General features: G+C 33.1%; 3 protein-coding genes across 3 annotated transcripts; 2 read left to right on the top strand and 1 right to left on the bottom strand.

The window, feature by feature from the left end:
• Positions 1–349: 349 nt before the first annotated feature.
• Positions 350–1151, bottom strand: LOC127087916 (uncharacterized). The gene has a single exon (XM_051028833.1). The coding sequence runs from the start codon at positions 968–970 to the stop codon at positions 635–637; it is 336 nt and encodes a 111-aa protein (XP_050884790.1). The 5' UTR covers positions 971–1151; the 3' UTR covers positions 350–634.
• Positions 1152–6208: 5057 nt separating this feature from the next.
• Positions 6209–6742, top strand: LOC127078991 (glutathione S-transferase T2). The gene has a single exon (XM_051019409.1). It carries the CDS (start codon positions 6209–6211, stop codon positions 6740–6742), a length of 534 nt encoding a protein of 177 aa, XP_050875366.1.
• Positions 6743–7003: 261 nt separating this feature from the next.
• LOC127078990 (uncharacterized) lies at positions 7004–8011 on the top strand. The gene is made up of 2 exons (XM_051019408.1): positions 7004–7565; positions 7728–8011. The coding sequence occupies exons 1-2, from the start codon at positions 7004–7006 to the stop codon at positions 8009–8011; spliced, it is 846 nt and encodes a 281-aa protein (XP_050875365.1).
• Positions 8012–17862: the final 9851 nt, after the last annotated feature.

The following is a 17862-nucleotide window of genomic DNA, read 5'->3' as shown; positions in this document are numbered from 1 at the left end:
ATGAATACTTAAAAAAAAAAAAGATAAAATAAAATAATATGAAAATAATTATGAAAATATATATTGATGTAAAGAATTGAAAAATAATTTATAATATTTTGATAGTATAAATTGTGTTCACGAATATTCAAAAATATACGAAATTATGTATAGATAAATGTTCCAAAAAATTCATTTGTAAGAAGTTTCTGGATCCTTAAGTTGTGTTTTATTCTTAATAGAAAAGTCACTTTTTTTTTCATTAGAAGTTTTTGCTAAATATTATTTAACTCTGCTTCTTTAAAGTAAAAGATAAGTAACAAAAATCAGACCAAATGATCCAAAATAATATTGATTTGTAACAAAATAATGATCATGAACATATCATAGTTATGTTATTAAAGAGGTTATTAGGATTATACATATTACAAACAAATGAAATGATTACACATGAGAATACACAATTGAAATCCAAAAAAAAACTAAAAAATTCCCAATAATTAAGTAACTCTATGACATGTATAAACATAAACCTTGCCAAAATCAAGAAACCGATTATAACCCATATATAATTCATCTACAATTCTTCTAAACAAATCACAACTCATATTTCTTAATAAAAACTTCAAATAAAATTTTCAAAACAATTAAATCTCTACCAACCATAGACAACTTCTGAGTACTTATTCTTAAGCCATCTAAAACTCTTTCTAAAAGAGCCTTTGACTTTACCTTCAACAGAATACATTTTATAGCTAGCAACTCTCTTCTTTCTCTGAATTTCAGGATCATTTACAAAACTCAAAGACTTAGAAAAAGATGAACCAGATGAAAAGCTTTTACCTTTCTTCAACTTCAAATCCTTAGAGGTTTGTACATAGGAAGAACTATAGCTTCTTAGATCATAAGGTTTTGGTGGTCCATAGTAGTTTTCTAGCTGCATCATTTGAGGGCCATTTGCAATAGATTTTGATCTCTGAAAATCTTCCATAGAACTAGATAGGATGAGATTGAAACTTGAAAGGTATTTTTGTTTGTATAATTTGATGGCTTCAACTTTTTTTCTTGTGATAAAAAGATTATTATGTGGGGCTAATAAAGACTTTAAGAGGTTTTTGGTCTATGGTGGCTAGTTTTAGTTTGAAATTTAATTTAGATATTTTGTGGTATATTAAATAATGGGCAGTGTTAGTGTTTTATATGGAGAAATTTGATGTATTATTTGTTGTCTTTTTAGATGGCGTGTTTAGTGGGGAATCATGTAAATTGTGTAAGGTTTACGCTTTTGAAATTCTTGTGTCAAAGAAAAAGAAAATTATTGTGGATTTTGCTTTTGACTTAGACAAAGGATTCTGATCCGTGTTGTAATAGAAAACGTCAAAAAACTTTTTACATGGTCCATTTTTAAGATTTGAAATAGGAAATTTCAACATATGTTGTTCTCTTTTAAAGAAAAGGTTTTAACCTATAGTTTTGTTGGAACTCTTTTACCCATTTTCTAATTTATTTCTAACATAACGTATTTTTAAAAATAAAAAAATCCCGATCTACCCTATTTTCAAATAAAACAATTTGTAATATGGTGATGGTAAATTGACGATTCCACCTAATTTTTTAATGGTGACACCAATTGAATACCAGTGTATTATGTTTTTAACATAAATAATAAACATTAATATTTAATTTAAAATATTTATAAAAACACTAATGATGATGATCAAGTTGGTCATACCGACCACCAGTTCCATACCCCATAGCTACTCTAACTCTTCGAACTCGTTGTTGATTCACTCCTGGTGTTTAAGGATTTGAGGTCTCAGGAACATCACCAAAGTCCTAAGAAGTTCTTTCATTTCTAAGAAGTCTTGTGTATGAAGTGACACGCTTCCGTAACTTAGTTCGCGACCCGTGCCAGAGTAGTTGGGATGTGTTGATGGGGTTATCGGTGTGCGGTCTGGACGATTGAAGGGAGACGTTGGTGTGAACGATTCGTTGGAGAAAAGTTGAAATGGTTGTTATGGTGTTGATAGGCATATGATTGTTGTGATGTTTGGGCGTTTTTTCTATGGCAGGAGGAAGGGATAGTGTTATATGTTCCTTGGATGTTTTGGCTATGGTAGGATAATATGTTGGAGGCATATGTATTTTGGGTATCTTGATAATAGTCATATTATTGATGATGGTATGAGGGACACTCTTTGTATTGTGGTTATCTGTCTGACAAGTTTTGGTTGTGAGTTTGTGTGTTTATGAGTCAGTAATTTTGTTGGATAGAGGGTAGTAAGTAACTAGGCTGGTAATTTTATGGGGGGTTAGATTTTGAAGCTTCTTATGTCAGTGATTTTGGTGGCACTTAAGACATATGATCCAGAAATTTGTTACAATTTTGGATACACTGTCGGCATATACGTCAGACAGAACTTGTGTAAGTGGAAATAAAATATTCCATTGATTCTTTAGGGCGTTTCAACCATGCATCAAAGGTTTTGCGTTATTCAAACATATTCTTCAAATTGATGGAACATCGCTTTATGAGAAATACAAGGGCATATTAATTATGGCAGTGGCACAAGATAACAACAATAACATCTTTTCGGTTGCCTTCGCTCTTGTTGAAGGTGAGACTCAGAGCACATATTGCTCCACAATCCAACCTCAGTTTGATTTTTGACAGTCATGCATCTATTGAGAGTGCGTTTCAGTATTACAGTCGAGGCAATAATTCAGTGAAAGTTGCTTTAAAGTGATGAAGGAGGAAACTCTAAAAGCTAGCACACATGATGTTACAATCTTTGACATCATAGACACACTTTCAGTGTAAAGTAAACAATGAACCACAATCAGGGGAGGCCAAATGGAGACTATCATGTCTAATTAAATAAAGGTTGATGCGACTATGGCAAGTTTCAAGCCTTCCATATGCCTTGCTCCCATGTCATTGCAGAATACTCATATGCTCGCCAGGACGTTTCCAAGCATCTATCCGATGTTTACAAAGTCATAAATGTATTAAATGGGCATAATAGTAACTTCTCGGTGATAGCAATGGAAGACTATTGACATACATATCAAGGGGACATGATTTGGCACAACGAAAATATGCGACAGAACAAAAAGGGTCGTCCCAACAACACGCGTATTAGAACATAAATGAATACGACTGATGAAATGGTAAGATTATGTGGTATATGTCGTCGGCCCAGACACAATCAGACAAGTTATCACAATATTGGAGCAAGTTCTACATGATCATTTATTTTTTCTTTAAATAAATAGATAACATAAATATGTCGTCAGCCCGCGCACGAACAACACACGATATATTATACCAATATAAATACGCATAAAACAACAACACAAACAATAGATAAAAAAGGCTTAACACCACAACATGTCTAAAAGATTACAACAATCAAAACAATATCATCTACGACAGATATCATATCCCTAACATCATTGTCATATTTAACTCGCACCCACATACGCTGGATAACCTTATTGTCATCTGCAATTGAGATATACGAAACAAGACTCTCGATACTTCTAATTCTTTCCACATCATAAATCTCTTTGTCTAACCAACTTTTCAAACTCCTTTCAAGATGCTCGGAACTTTGGATGTTCCAAAAAAAACATTTTCATAGGAGGTTTCGTTGCCGAATAACATACATGTTCATATCTTTTGTCAACCATGATAGAGCTAGTAAAGAAAATAAAAGAAGAATTTGAAATGAGGTGTGAAGTGGAGTAAGTGGTAGGAGTCACCTTTATTTATATTAAAAAAATACAATACACATTGGTGTCAGATGAATCTGCGCCACCTTTGAAAAGGTATACATTGACGCCAATTGGGTTGACAACATCATATGCAATTGTCAATTTAATTATCGCCACCATTGTAAAAGTAAGTGAAGTCGCCAATTCATCAGGCGCTACCATTTTATTTAAATTTTTTATTTGAAAATGGAATAAATTAGAAATATTTTTAAAATCTAGATTATTTTGAGAACAAATTTAAAAATTTAGATTATTTAGATAATTTGGGTAAAAAAATTGATTTATTGCTGTGCCAAAGGGATTATCACTCCATTATAGTTACAAATTATGTTCTCAAATTGTTCTCACTTGCTTTTTGAAATTAAGAAACAACTGATATGGCGTGTGGGAATCACTTGAGCCACAACTTTGATCAAAGTGATGGAATTCTCTAGAAATATAAATTAAGTGTTTCAAATTCAATCCAATGTAAACAAAAAATATCTAAATTGATCTAAACTATATATATATATATATATATATATATATATATATATATATATATATATATAGATAGAGAGAGAGAGAGAGAGAGAGAGAGAGAGAGAGAGAGAGAGAGAGAGAGAGAGAGAGAGAGAGAGAGAGAGAGAGAGAGAGAGAGAGAGAGAGAGAGAGAGAGAGAGAGAGAGAGAGAGAGAGAGAGAGAGAGAGAGAGAGAGAGAGAGAGAGAGAGAGAGAGAGAGAGAGAGAGAGAGAGTACTATGCACTGTCAGTGTAAAAAAATTTACACAGTCGATTCATCACCATCATCCGTTTGCATTACTTTATAAGTTTTTAAAATAAAAGTCAAACTTATTTTAATATTCAACGTCTAGGATTAACTGACAGTGTAAAATCTCTTTACACTGTCAGTGTATTTCAATTAAATATATATATATATATATATATATATATATATATATATATATATATATATATATATATATATATATATATATATATATATATATATATATATATATATATATATATATATATATATATATGGATACCCTTTTAAAGAATATTTGTTTTTTCAAAATTTAAGTAAATCAAAGCCGCAGGCATAATTATAATAATTATTTATTTTTTATTAATATAATGTATTATTTCAATTTATTATTTATTAATATTTAATTTGTTTTAATTTTATTTATTATTTATTAATATTTAATTTGTTTTAATTTTATTTATTAATTTTAATATTTTATTTGTTTCAAACATAGCAATTTATTTTTATTAGTTTGTAATTTTTTTTTTGTATATTATATGTTATATATTACTTTAAATTTATTATTTAATAGTATTTTTATATATTAATATTAATAAAAGTTATATTTAAATTAAATATCATTTTCATCCATTATTTTTGAGTGAGATTCAATTTCATTCTTTAATTCTTAAAAATATCATTTGATTCTATAAATTATATCACGTTAATCCTTTCCGTCAATTGTATTTTTCAAAATCAATCTATAAAACCATGTGACGTTGATGTGGGAAGTCACATGACTTAGACCAACTCCAACGGTTGGTTCTTCACCTTGGAACTTCAGCCTTGGCAATGAAAAGGCAGCATTTTTCAATTTTATGCTGGATGAAGTTTGACAGCATGTCAAACGTTTTAAAGGCAAGCAACCGTTGGTTGATTAAAATAATAATATAATGAAAAGTTAATTAAATAAAATAATAATAAAATTCAAAATAAATGCTAATGAAAATTAAATGTTAAATTCCTGCAACGACTCTTTTTTGCAGCTGTTGCTCCCAACGGCTACTTTTTTTTTATATATATATATTTTAGTTAATTATAAATAAACCAATATGAAAAATTGTACATACAATTTTTTTCTCACACTTCTATTTTCTCTCACAATTTTATCATTTTACTCTTCATTTGTAAAATTTTGTCTTACAATTTCATCCTTTTACTTTAAATTACAATTGTTTAGGCCAAATGGATCCTAATCATTTTCATTATCAACAAGCTTTTTTCAATTACATGCAAAATTATCAAAATCCTAATCCTCAAAATTCTTAAATTCCACCGGTGCCAACAAACCCCGCCATATTTCTTCCATCACCAAACAATCCAAATATGTATCCTATATCTCAAATGAATTCTAATAGTATGGAATTCTCTACTCAAGTTCCACCATTTTCTACTCAAGTCCCACCATTTTCTACTCATGTTGGTACTGAAAAAGAAGAAAGGGTTGTCGTTAAGAAAAGATCTCGAGAGCAATTTACAAGGGAAGAGAATATACTACTTATCCAATCATGGCTCAATGTTTCAAAGGATCTAATTGTGGAAGTTGATCAAAAGGCTGAGAGTTTTTTGTTAAGAATTGCTGCTAGTTATAACCAATATCGTGGGCAATTGCGGGAAAAGTTAGGGGGACAGTTAAAATGTCGATGACATAGAATAAATGGCATGGTTCAAAAATTTGTTGGGTGTTACAAAATTGCTCTTAAAGGAAAGAAAAGTGGAACATCCGAGACCGATGTCATGGCAGATGCACATGCTATTTTTGCTCAGGATCAAGGTACAACATTCAATCTTGAGTATGCATGGAGATTGTTAAAAGATGAAGCTAAATGGCGCATCGTCGAAGAATCGATTGGAAGTTCTGCAAAAATAACAAAGACTTATGCTAGTGGGGCATCATCGGAGAACCCAGATACAACTTCAAGTTATGAGTTTAACTCATCATCACCAATGGAGCGTCCAATGGGACAAAAAGCAGCAAAAAGGAAGGGTAAGGCATCAAAAATTCCAAATGCAACACAAGATGCAAAGAATAAAAGAGCAATAACAATGGACAGACTTACGCAAGCTAAGGAGGACGAGCTAGAATTAAGGGTAGTGCAAATGATGATGAAAGACACTTCTACTATGAACGATAGTCAACGAGATATTCATGAAAAATATTGTTATAAGATGAAAAAAAATATGGAATGTAGTTAGTATCACTTATGTAAAATGGTCATTAGTACCACTTTAATTTATCAACACCTATGTAAAATGGTCATTAGTACCACTTTAATTTATCAACACCTATGTAAAATGGTCATTAGTACCACTTTAATTTAAACTAGCCGTTATTCAAACTACCACTTTAATTTAAACTAGTCGTTATTCAAACCATTATATAGACTACCACTTATGTCATTGTTCTCTCATTCTCATCTTATTCTTCTCATTTTTCTCTCATTCTTTACTCACTAAATGGATTCAGACAATTCAGATAATTACGATCAAGAATTTTGGGAGTTGGTTGAAGAAGAATTTATGGACGACAGTGATGAAGAACAACAACTTCAGAATGAACGTCGATCTGGAAGTTCCTCTAGGCCAAAGAGAAGAACAACGGTAGATCGAGGTCGTGAAGATGGGCACAATCGATTATTCAATGACTACTTCTCGGAAAACCCAGTATACACAGATGTTCAATTCCGAAGAAGGTTCAGAATGCATAGGCATGTATTTCTTCGGATTGTAGATGCCCTTGGAAATCATGATGAATATTTCCAAATGAGGATCGATGCAACTGGTAAAATGGGTCTTTCACCATTGCAGAAATGTACATCTGCTATTCGTATGCTGGCGTATGGGTCTCCTGCTGACCTTGTAGACGAATATGTTCGAATCGGTGAAAGCACTTCAATTGAGTGCTTAGAAAGATTTGTTAAGGGTGTCAATGTTGTATTTGGCGCTGAGTATTTGAGAAAGCCTAACAACACTGATGTTGAACATCTTTTACAAATGGGGGAGTCACGTGGCTTTCCAGGTATGTTGGGTTCCATCGATTGTATGCATTGGGTATGGGAAAATTGTCCTGTTGCATGGAAAGGACAATTTTGTCGAGGTGATCATGGTAAGCCCACAATCATGCTTGAAGCAGTGGCATCACACGACTTATGGATTTGGCATGCTTTTTTTGGTATTGCAGGTTCAAACAATGACATTAATGTGCTAAACCAATCCAACGTGTTTAATGATATTTTGGAAGGACGTACTCCCAATGTGCAATATACAATCAATGGGACACCATATAATATGGGGTATTATTTAGCAGATGGTATATATCCCGAATGGGCTACATTTGTCAAGACTATTTCAATGCCACAGGGAGAAAAGAAAAAATTATTTGCTCAACATCAAGAATCGGCTAGAAAAGACGTGGAGCGAGCATTTGGTTTAGTAAAATGTGAACCATTGATTGAAAAAAGATAAAAAATTAAAATATTAAAAAATAAAGAAATAAAAGGTGGATGAAAATCTAATGCTGGACATTTACACTCCTCTATAAACTTACACCGGAGACAATTATTAAAGTTTACAAGATGATAAGTTCCAAATAAAATGTAGAGAAAACTCAGAAATCATGGCAAGTTAAGAGATGATAAATTCCGAATTACAGTTATCACTCTCTTATATCATAACCCATTAATTCAAAGAAGCTCCAAAAAATTCTACAATTTCCCGGAATGCCCCTCCATTACCGACACTTCAAAAGCAACCATCGAAGTCGCAATGACACTTGACATAACATACATTCGATTGTCCATGGCAGCAATCTAATCAATCCTCCAACTATGTTGTGTATCTTGATTCAAGCCTTATTCTCGTTTCAAAGCCCTGTTATTCCAACAAGAGAGTGATGGTGATTGATTTAGAGCAGTGCAGAGAAGGGGATTAAACTGCAAAGATTGAGAATTGGAAAAGCGATATAGCTTAAGTCAAAATTTTGACCCAGAAAACCCTGAAATTGAATATGTCGAGAGAAGCAAAAGATGATTTTTGAGGACTTTATTTTCTATAATTGGAATTCATCTCTGAAACTCAGACAGGAAATCAAAAGAGGGAAAGATCTAGAAGAAGAAAAAATTTGCACTATGTTTAATTTTTTATTTAACAAGTAGACACTCTATACTCTTGGTTTTGGGCAAAACCGGACGGGATATAATTTCAAGGAACCTCGCTTTGAATGTTGTAATTTATGTTTTTTTTTATAACTTTTCAATTGTTTTAAGGTTATTATTTCCCCTTTTCTTTTTATTTAATTATTTTGAATTATGATGTTAATATTTTCAAATGTTTTTTTTATTAATTTTTTATAATTTGTATTATCCCTCCGTAACATGGTCCAATCGAGAGATAATATCTTTTTCATCAATATATTAAAATTAATATTATCAAATTCCTTTTTTATTTTTTATTTATATTATTTTTAATTATTAAATTATCTACTCCTTCAATTTTGTCTAAAAATCAACGTGATATATATATATATATATACTTCCTAGGTTTTGCCTAAAACCGACGTGTATGTTCTTTTGCATGAATACTTCACAGAACTAGACTCTAAGTTTTCATTTACCTATGAACACTCCTCGTTTCATCGTCATTCTCTTAACAAAAATCCTAGACGATATTCATTGAAACTCAGATTCTATCATTTCTTTTAAACATCAACTCTTCCAATCTTCGCCATCACGTTTGAGGTACGTAACTCACCACTAAATTATTGTTTATTGTTGAAATGATGTTAGTCTTAGAAATGTTCATAGAAATGATGTTAGTTTTAGAAGTGTTTATAAAAATGGTGTTAGTTTTATAATTGCTCATAGAAATGGTATTACGTATTAACTAGAAATAATGTTGTTTTTCTTGAAATGTTGTTTTCTTGAAATGATTCACCATAACTTGTTATTTTTCTAATTAAGAATTGTATTTCTAATTAGTATGTTTCTATGGTCTGAATCATTTTGAATGAATGTTGTGTGATGTGGCTTTGAAGTTCATGTTGGTTTCTCTGTTACATGTTGTTATTTTTCTTAATTTACAAAGACATGAGCGATTTGACAAGAACCCCTCACCTTTGCTAAAACCTTTGTTAATACAAAAAGTAAAAGAAAAACTAGAGATGCCACGATGTTGACCAAGGTGGAAAAATCCCATGAAAGTGATGTTCGCTTCCTGATTAATTTTGATGTAAGAACCGATAAGGCTTATGTGAACATGCTGATGATTTTATGGGTTACATGAAATTACAATGTATAAGCAAAGTAAGTATTTTGATAGATAATTGGTACGACATTGATGATGATTTAAAAGATAGTATATTGACTGATATTATGGTATTTATTATGAACTAGATGAAGACCCCGCGCAATGCGCGGTTGTAAATTAATTCATTCTTTTTTTATTAAATTTTAAATATGTTAAGAATTTGTTTTGACAAAATATGATTAATAAAATTATATTACAGTAATTTATATTGTGAATTATAATTGAGACAATGATATAAATTAATCACGTCTAAAAAGATATATTTTATTACAAAAGAAAAATATATTCTTGTAAATTAAGATTGACATTGTTTTATATTCATTCTCATATTTATTTGGTACTTATCTTTTATTTAGATATTCAATGTTAAGTCGTTAAAGATATGTATTAATTTGTTAGTGTTAAATAAAATTAAAAATTTATTTGTAATTAATATTGAATAGTTTTATATATTTTATTTCTATTTTATCGAACTTTAGTTATCTGATGAATAAGGGTTGAAAATGCTGGATGTTATATTAGCTTAATGACTTTATTAATTAATTATTTTAATTTTTATTAATTGAAATGTAAAAATTTATTTGATTTTTTCGTTGATATCCGTTAAAATATGAGTTTTTTTAAAACATTATTATAGTTGTTTTTATTATACTCTATATAACAACTATTGTAAAAGAAAAAAATAGTTAATTATAATTCACTTTTGGAAAAACTCTATATTCACATTGGCGAGAAATCAAGAATCTTGTTGTTTATATTTAGTTTATTATTTGGTATTATATGAAAAATATAGTAGTAACTTATATAAAAAGATTATTGCATACTCTATCATATTTTAAGATCAACTCATAGTGTCTTTTCTCTAAAAAAATGTGTAAGAATTACTTTAATTTTAAAAACATGTTTTAAGTGTTATTTTTAATGCTATTATTTTCATGAAAATAAAATATTTTATTGTGTTTTGATTGTCACATCTCTTTTGTTTTTGAAATTTAAAATAATTTTCTTAGTTAAAGGAACTAAAGTTAGAATAATAGTTGGTTTGTTAGATCATTTTGTTTAAAATTAGATTACTTTTTCGTGTTCGGGAGGATTCGAACTTATGACCTCAAATAAAGTAGAAATATTGTATTTGGCTTTTTGAATAGTGAAAATAAGTTTTGGAATGTGCCACATAGGACTATGTGATGATGAGTCACACATGAAATAGAATTGTTAGGATAAGAATGTGTACTTCTGATTTAACATATTATAGTAGATAATAGATACTCTATCATATTTTAAAATCAACTCATAATCACTTTTCTCTAAAAATTGTATAAGAATTACTTTAATTTTAAAACATGTTTTAAGTGTTATTTTAGTACCTCGAAAGACTCAGTTAGAGGCACCACCTCTGACGACTCGACGAGACCATCAGTAACCTCACTATCATGGATTCAAGAGGTTCAACATACAAAGCTTCTTCAACCTTCAGAGGAACAGAGTCCACTTGCATCTTTGGCCTTTCGCCAAATTGAAGCCTCCATTCTTTCAATGTCTTTTGCACCAAATCCCTAAAAAGAATACACTGATAATTTTTATGACCAAGAAAATTATGAAACTTACAGAATCCCTTTTTCTTTTTCTGTTCTAGAGGGGGATCCTTTAAACCCTGAGGGACAATGATTTGACCATCTTTAACCAGTAGATCAAAGATTTTGTCGCACTTAGATACATCAAACGTGTAAGTCTTTGCAACATATTTATCTTTTTTTTCAGCTTCGGTGGGATTTCTCCCATTCGGTAGTTTTAAAGCTTTACACGCGTAGGGAGGTCAAAGCTTTAGTTTCGCCACGTTAACCTCACTTTCGTTGATAAACTCTTCATCGTCATAAGAGCATCCCTGGATTGCGATATATGACACCTTTTCCTTTTTTTTGGTATCAACTAGTTTTGGTCTTTTCAGCTTTCAGGCGTTCTATGTGTCGAACTCTGTCAGCCAATTGCACCATATCCCTCAAATATTGAGTATCTAATTTATTTCTTATGGAATAATCCAACTCACCTGTGGCTATCTCGACTAACTCATGCTCAGGAACTTGAGTAAAGCATCTACCTTTCAAAAGTCTGAACCTATTTAGGTACTGATCGACTGACTCAACGGTCTTTTGTTTGACACTAGCTAGTTCTTTCAGACTGATTTTAGACTGCCCCATGTAAAACTATTCATGGAACAATTTCTCTAATTGCATCCACGTTTGGACGAATTACGGTGGTAGTGTCGTAAACCATGTGAATGCATTTTTTGTAAGAGAACTTGGTAAGTATTTCAACTTCAAATCCTCATTATTCGCTATGTCGCCAGCCTCAGCTTGATACCTAGAAATATGTTCTACGGTAGATTCTTCACTATCTCCGACGAACTTGGTGAATTTCGGAACTTTCCACCCCTAGGCAATTCAGTTTGTAAAATAAAATCTGGTAAAGGCGAAGAATACGTCGACCTTTGTAGGCATGGGCTTATTCCTTTTCTCACTATGATCCGTTAGACAATAGCCTCTAAGTTTTGCTCCCTAGTTGCTGCCTCTTGTCGAATCTGCGTTACCACTTGGTCGGGATCCTTATTTCTATTGACTAGAACCAAAGGAGGCCTTCGAGCCACCCTAGGGATCTATTAGACTTCCTGATACTCTTGTTCAACTATTTCATCTGCCATCTCCTCTTGTCGGACCTGGGTTTCTGGTCGAGGAGGAGGTGGGGTATTATGTCGAACTTGCGCTCTAGGAGCCCCCAGGAAATCCCCTATTCGGGTCATTTGAGTTGTCAGTTGTTGGTAACTCTGGGTCGAATCGTGAATTAGAGGTCTCAGTATGGTTCCCATTTGCTGAGTTAGCATGTGGACCATTTCATGATTACTTTCGTCCATCTGATGTCTCATGAGTGCGACAGAACTTGACGTGAAAGTCGAGACTGACTGGGTTGACAATCCAAAACCCGAGGATCGACCAAATTGGCTTGCCTAAGGTCCTAACTCCTGGTAGCGTGGGAATGACGATGACGTTTCTCCAAAGATTGAACCGAGATTATGCATACTTGCCATAAACTCATTTGGCATTCCCAACGTTCTATGCATGGGAACTGTAAAAATGGGCATATATTGCTCAGAAGTTCCCATCATCGTCAGCGTCGGCGTTTGAGGCTGACATGGTGTTAGAATTGGCCCACTCTATCCAGTCGAAATCGCATGTATAGCGCTGGAAATAACATCGGTTGTTTGTGACGCAACTATGTCTCCCACCGAAGACGTTTCTTCGTGTGGTCGTGGTGACACCATCTTGCCACTACGTAGTTGCATATACTGAACACAACGAATCCCACCAGGTGTGCCAATTTGTTTCTCGCTACAATCTCTAGCCTTCCTATAGAGGTTTACTTGCAAGACCGGCTACGAAGTCCTACACTGATATGTATTAAGTATATGACTGTTTTGTTGATAAAGTGTTTGTGACTCTATGAGCAGCAAGTGAGATTCTTTGTAAACTAGAAATGCAATAAAAGTAAAGATAAAAAGACAAGGTATTGATGTAAATGAATGGATCAAAATAAAAGTAATGTTAATAAGTTAAATGAGTTGAAGATAAATGTAGAAGCAAAGGTACATTTTGTAGGAAGATGATTTTTTTCTCTCAAACGCTTAATACTTCAAGTGTATTCCTACTACAATGCTAAAGTTGCCACCCTTTGAAATGAAAATTACATCTGCTTAAATACTAGTAAAAAATAACTACTGGGGGGTTACCACCCATTTATGAGATGACACGTGTCGCAACATATCTCCCACGTTTGCTGGCAACTTTCCATGTTCAGCTCCCCACGATTAATCTCTACCATGGTAAACTGACCCTCGACTTCGACATGCTTCCTCTTTCATCGACCCAGCGCCCTTGGCTTTCTCCCTCGTTGATCCAGCTTCTGACTATCCTTTGGTCGACCTGGTTTTTTACCTCTTGGGTCGAAATTTTCCAGCTAACAATAACAACAACTAACTTTATTACTACTGAGCTGGAATGGAATATTTTTATGCTTATCATAATGATGTATGTCATAAACAACATGTTTATCTACATTTACAAAAGGAAAGTGATTGCATAAACTAAGTAATCTCCTGTTTGACAAATGACCTGATCTGAAATGCCATATGGCTTCTTGGGGAACGAAAATTGATTGAAGTTAAGCTTTAGATGAATTTGTGTTTGCTTAGTGTGGTGTTTGTGTGTTTCCAAGGTAATATTGTCCTTCCACTAAATCAATAGAATCAATCATCTTTAGGCTCTTCTTTTCCGAAATTAAACATTTAGCATTATTAAAGATCAAACACTATCAAGATCAAAGCACAATTTTGGAACTAATATCAAGTTCATATGAAATTCGGGCACAAAAGGTGCATCTTGTGCAATGAAACCTGGTGAAAATGTCATAGTTTCTGAATATCTTGCCATAACCATATATCCATTAGGTAATCTAATGTTGACTGGAATTATTTTATTGTATGAATCAATAATTTTAATCAAGGAGCATATGTGATGACTTGCCCTCGACTCCACGATCCATGATCCCATATTCAAATGATTCAGAGAACGAGATATTCTAGATAAACCTGACGTATGTGATGCCATATTGATTTTTCTGGATGAAGCATCAAGATTACCAGTCGAACTTGATGAATGTAGAAAATTCACCAACTTTTCGTATTGATCCTTAGTGAAAGTGTATGCATCATTTCCTTTGTAGCTCTTAGAGTCATCATCAACACCTTTCATTGCTTCATTCAATTCAAGTGAGGAAAAATTGGCCATTGCAGTGCTCTTACCAAAGTTAGGAGGAAATTCATGATTTCTATAGAATGTATCAATGATATGTCCATTTCTGCCACAGTGAATGCGTAATTTCTTGTTACCAGGAATGTATGAAGATCCATTTGTTGGTGTAAGCCCTAGAGGCCAATACTTTTGGTACTTGTATCGAATTATTTATTAATAATAAAAGGCTTTTTCTTTATTATGTTTGTCTAATAAAGTCCCTAGAATAGATAGTCCGTTTAATGTATCAAGTGTGACTTAATCATGAGATCACATTAAACATGAGGACACTATTCTTAAAGTATCCATAGTCGAGCTTTATTGTGAAGTGGGATAACATTAAAGCATTAAGACTATTATGTATATAGACTGATGATCACATCTCATGGATCATGGATAAGGAGTTACCAAGTCTTAAACATAAGTATGAATATTAAGAGTAATATTTATACTGGATTGGCCCGCTATGAGAATACTATATAGAATGTTATGCAAAGTGTCATAAGTTATTCTCATGGTGATAATGGTGTATACCACCCTTCGACCTGAAACCACTATGGACCCTAGATGTAGAGTTGAGTGCCTTATTGCTAATCAAACGTTGTCCGTAACTGGATGACCATAAAGACAATTGATGGGTACTCCACGAAGCATGCTAAGGGACATGAGTGACCTAGATGGAATTTGCCCATCCTGCGTAACAGGATAAATGTCTATGGGCCCAATATTGAACTGGACAAGGATGGCACGATCTATGCCTTGTGTTCAATATACACATAAGGGAAAAAAGGTGATTGTACATATAAGTATTATCACAAAAGGATTTGTCAGATCACATGACATTTTCGTATCTTGGGTAGCAGTGATGTGTTGCTAGATACTGCTTACTGTTTATTATGTTAAATACGTGATTTAATATAATTGCCAATGCCGCGAAAACCTACAGGGTCACACACAAAAGGAAGGATTGATGAGAGATAAAGTAACTAAGGAATACCGTAATGTACTGTGCCCTTAAGTGAATTGTAGAACATCGTAAGGTACGGTGTACTTAAGTAGAATACGAAATATGGTAAGGTACCACGCGCTTAAGTGATTTTGGCATATTATAAGATATGGGCCACATACACTTGAGTGGGCTTTTTAGCTTGCAGCTCACGCAAGTGGTTCTATAAATAGAACCCTTGTGTAGAAGCATTTGTGCAATTGCAATTTCGTTTCTCTCTCTCTCTCTCTCTCTCTCTCTCTCTCAGCCTTCATTCGTAGCAGCTAGCATTGAGATTGAAGGAATCCGTTCGTGTGGACTGAGTAGAGGAGTTGTCATCGTTCAACGTTCATGATCGCTCTGTAGATCTTCATCAAAGGTTACAATCGCCACAAGAGGTAACGATTCTATCACTGATCATGCCCATTCGTAAGGATCACTAAAGGAGAAATTTTAAATTCCGCTGCATTTTGGATCGCCCTTCTCCTTAACCATTACCTTGCCCATGACCTTGAGATCTTATGTAATCAACAACTTTGATTAAAATCTTAGAATCATCAAAGGCTAGCACTTTAAATTATCATTCATGTTGAATTACCATGGAGAATATCTTGTTGATAGAAGGTAGCAGATTCATCAACAAAATATTTGAGCGAACTAAGTCGAAAGAGTAATCCAGACCCATAAGAAATTGTATTAAGCGTGTGATCTCATGTTGATGTTTAACATTACTCAGACCTGTGATGCAAACACAATGACGAGGGCAAGAACACACGGGTGTAGGTAGCTAAGCTTTAAGTTCTTCCCAAAGAACCTTCAAAGAGATAAAGAATTCAGAAATAGAGCGTGATTCTTATTTCAAACCAAAGAATTTGCATTCTAACTCAGAAATGTGAATGTAATCTCCTAGTGAAAATTGTTCCTTGAGTTCATTCCATACATTTATGGCATTCTCAAGAAAAATGATACTTTGTGAAATTGATTCTTCAACCAAATTCATGATCCAAGAATGAACAAGCATGTTACAACGGTTCCATGCCTTGTAACTCAGATCAAACTCGACTAGTAGAGGTATGGAACCATCAACAAAATTGAATTTGTTCTTTACGCCAAGCGCATATCGCATCGATCTCGCCCATGCATGGTAGTTAGAGTGAGTCAAAACTGGTGTAACAGAAACTGAAGAAGAACCATCAGAAGGATGAACGTAACATTTCCAGGTTGTTGAGATGTATCTTGAACTGGTGCAATCGGAGCTGCAACATTGTCGACACCATTAACAGTCATATTTGCACCTCAAACCATGATGAAAGATGAAAAGAGAGAATGATTTGGAACAAAGCGATGTGTAGCAGAGCTCTTTTCTCTAAGAGCTCTGATATCATCATGAAGTTTTCCATTATCATGGTAGAAAGGAGAAAAAACTTGAAAATAGAGAGAAATATAAAAATCAAATTGTGAAGAAAATTGATTCTCATTGAATAGATTGAACTTACTTACATGACAGTTACATATAAGGAGAGAGTAAACTCTAACCAATGTTACTAATTTAACATAATTGAAACTATTGGAAATCCCCAAAATCTATGGAGAATTTCAATCAATCTTGATGAACAAGATTGTTATCACCCACACAATAACAACGAAAAAAGAACAATGGAGAAAGAAAGAAAGTAAAGAACGATGAAGGAGAAGAGTAATAAAATTCTGCAAAGTTTCTCTCTGTCCACAAACTGTGGAAAACTTGTTATTCACTTTGCAACTGCGAAATACTGTGAATACAGTGTGTTGTGAATACTCTATTCACCTCTGTTACAAAATAAGGGTTACTCCCTCTATTTATAGATTTAGGTTAACTTGGACCTCAAGCCAAGGCCAAGAACTATAAAATCCCAAAACTATAAAAGCCCAAAATAGCTAACACTACTAAAATAAACATAGGTGGTTTGACACTTCCTTACTCTGTCGAGCAACCTGCTTCGACACAAGGAATTACAATTCAACAGAAACAAGATATTAAATGAGTATTAGTTATCTACTTATGGAGTATGATAGGTAATGGTGAACTTTAAGCTGTTTCCTTGTGATGCAAGTCTCCCAATCGAAAATCTTGAGTGTGAGTCGAATCGAAAACCTCGAGTGTGAGTCAGAATCGTTGAGTGTGAGTAAAAAATATTGCTTATGCT

This window comes from Lathyrus oleraceus, chromosome 5 (assembly GCF_024323335.1).
Source record: "Lathyrus oleraceus cultivar Zhongwan6 chromosome 5, CAAS_Psat_ZW6_1.0, whole genome shotgun sequence".
NCBI classification, from domain to species: Eukaryota; Viridiplantae; Streptophyta; class Magnoliopsida; order Fabales; family Fabaceae; genus Lathyrus; species Lathyrus oleraceus.
This window is presented reverse-complemented; position numbering and strand designations above follow the sequence as displayed.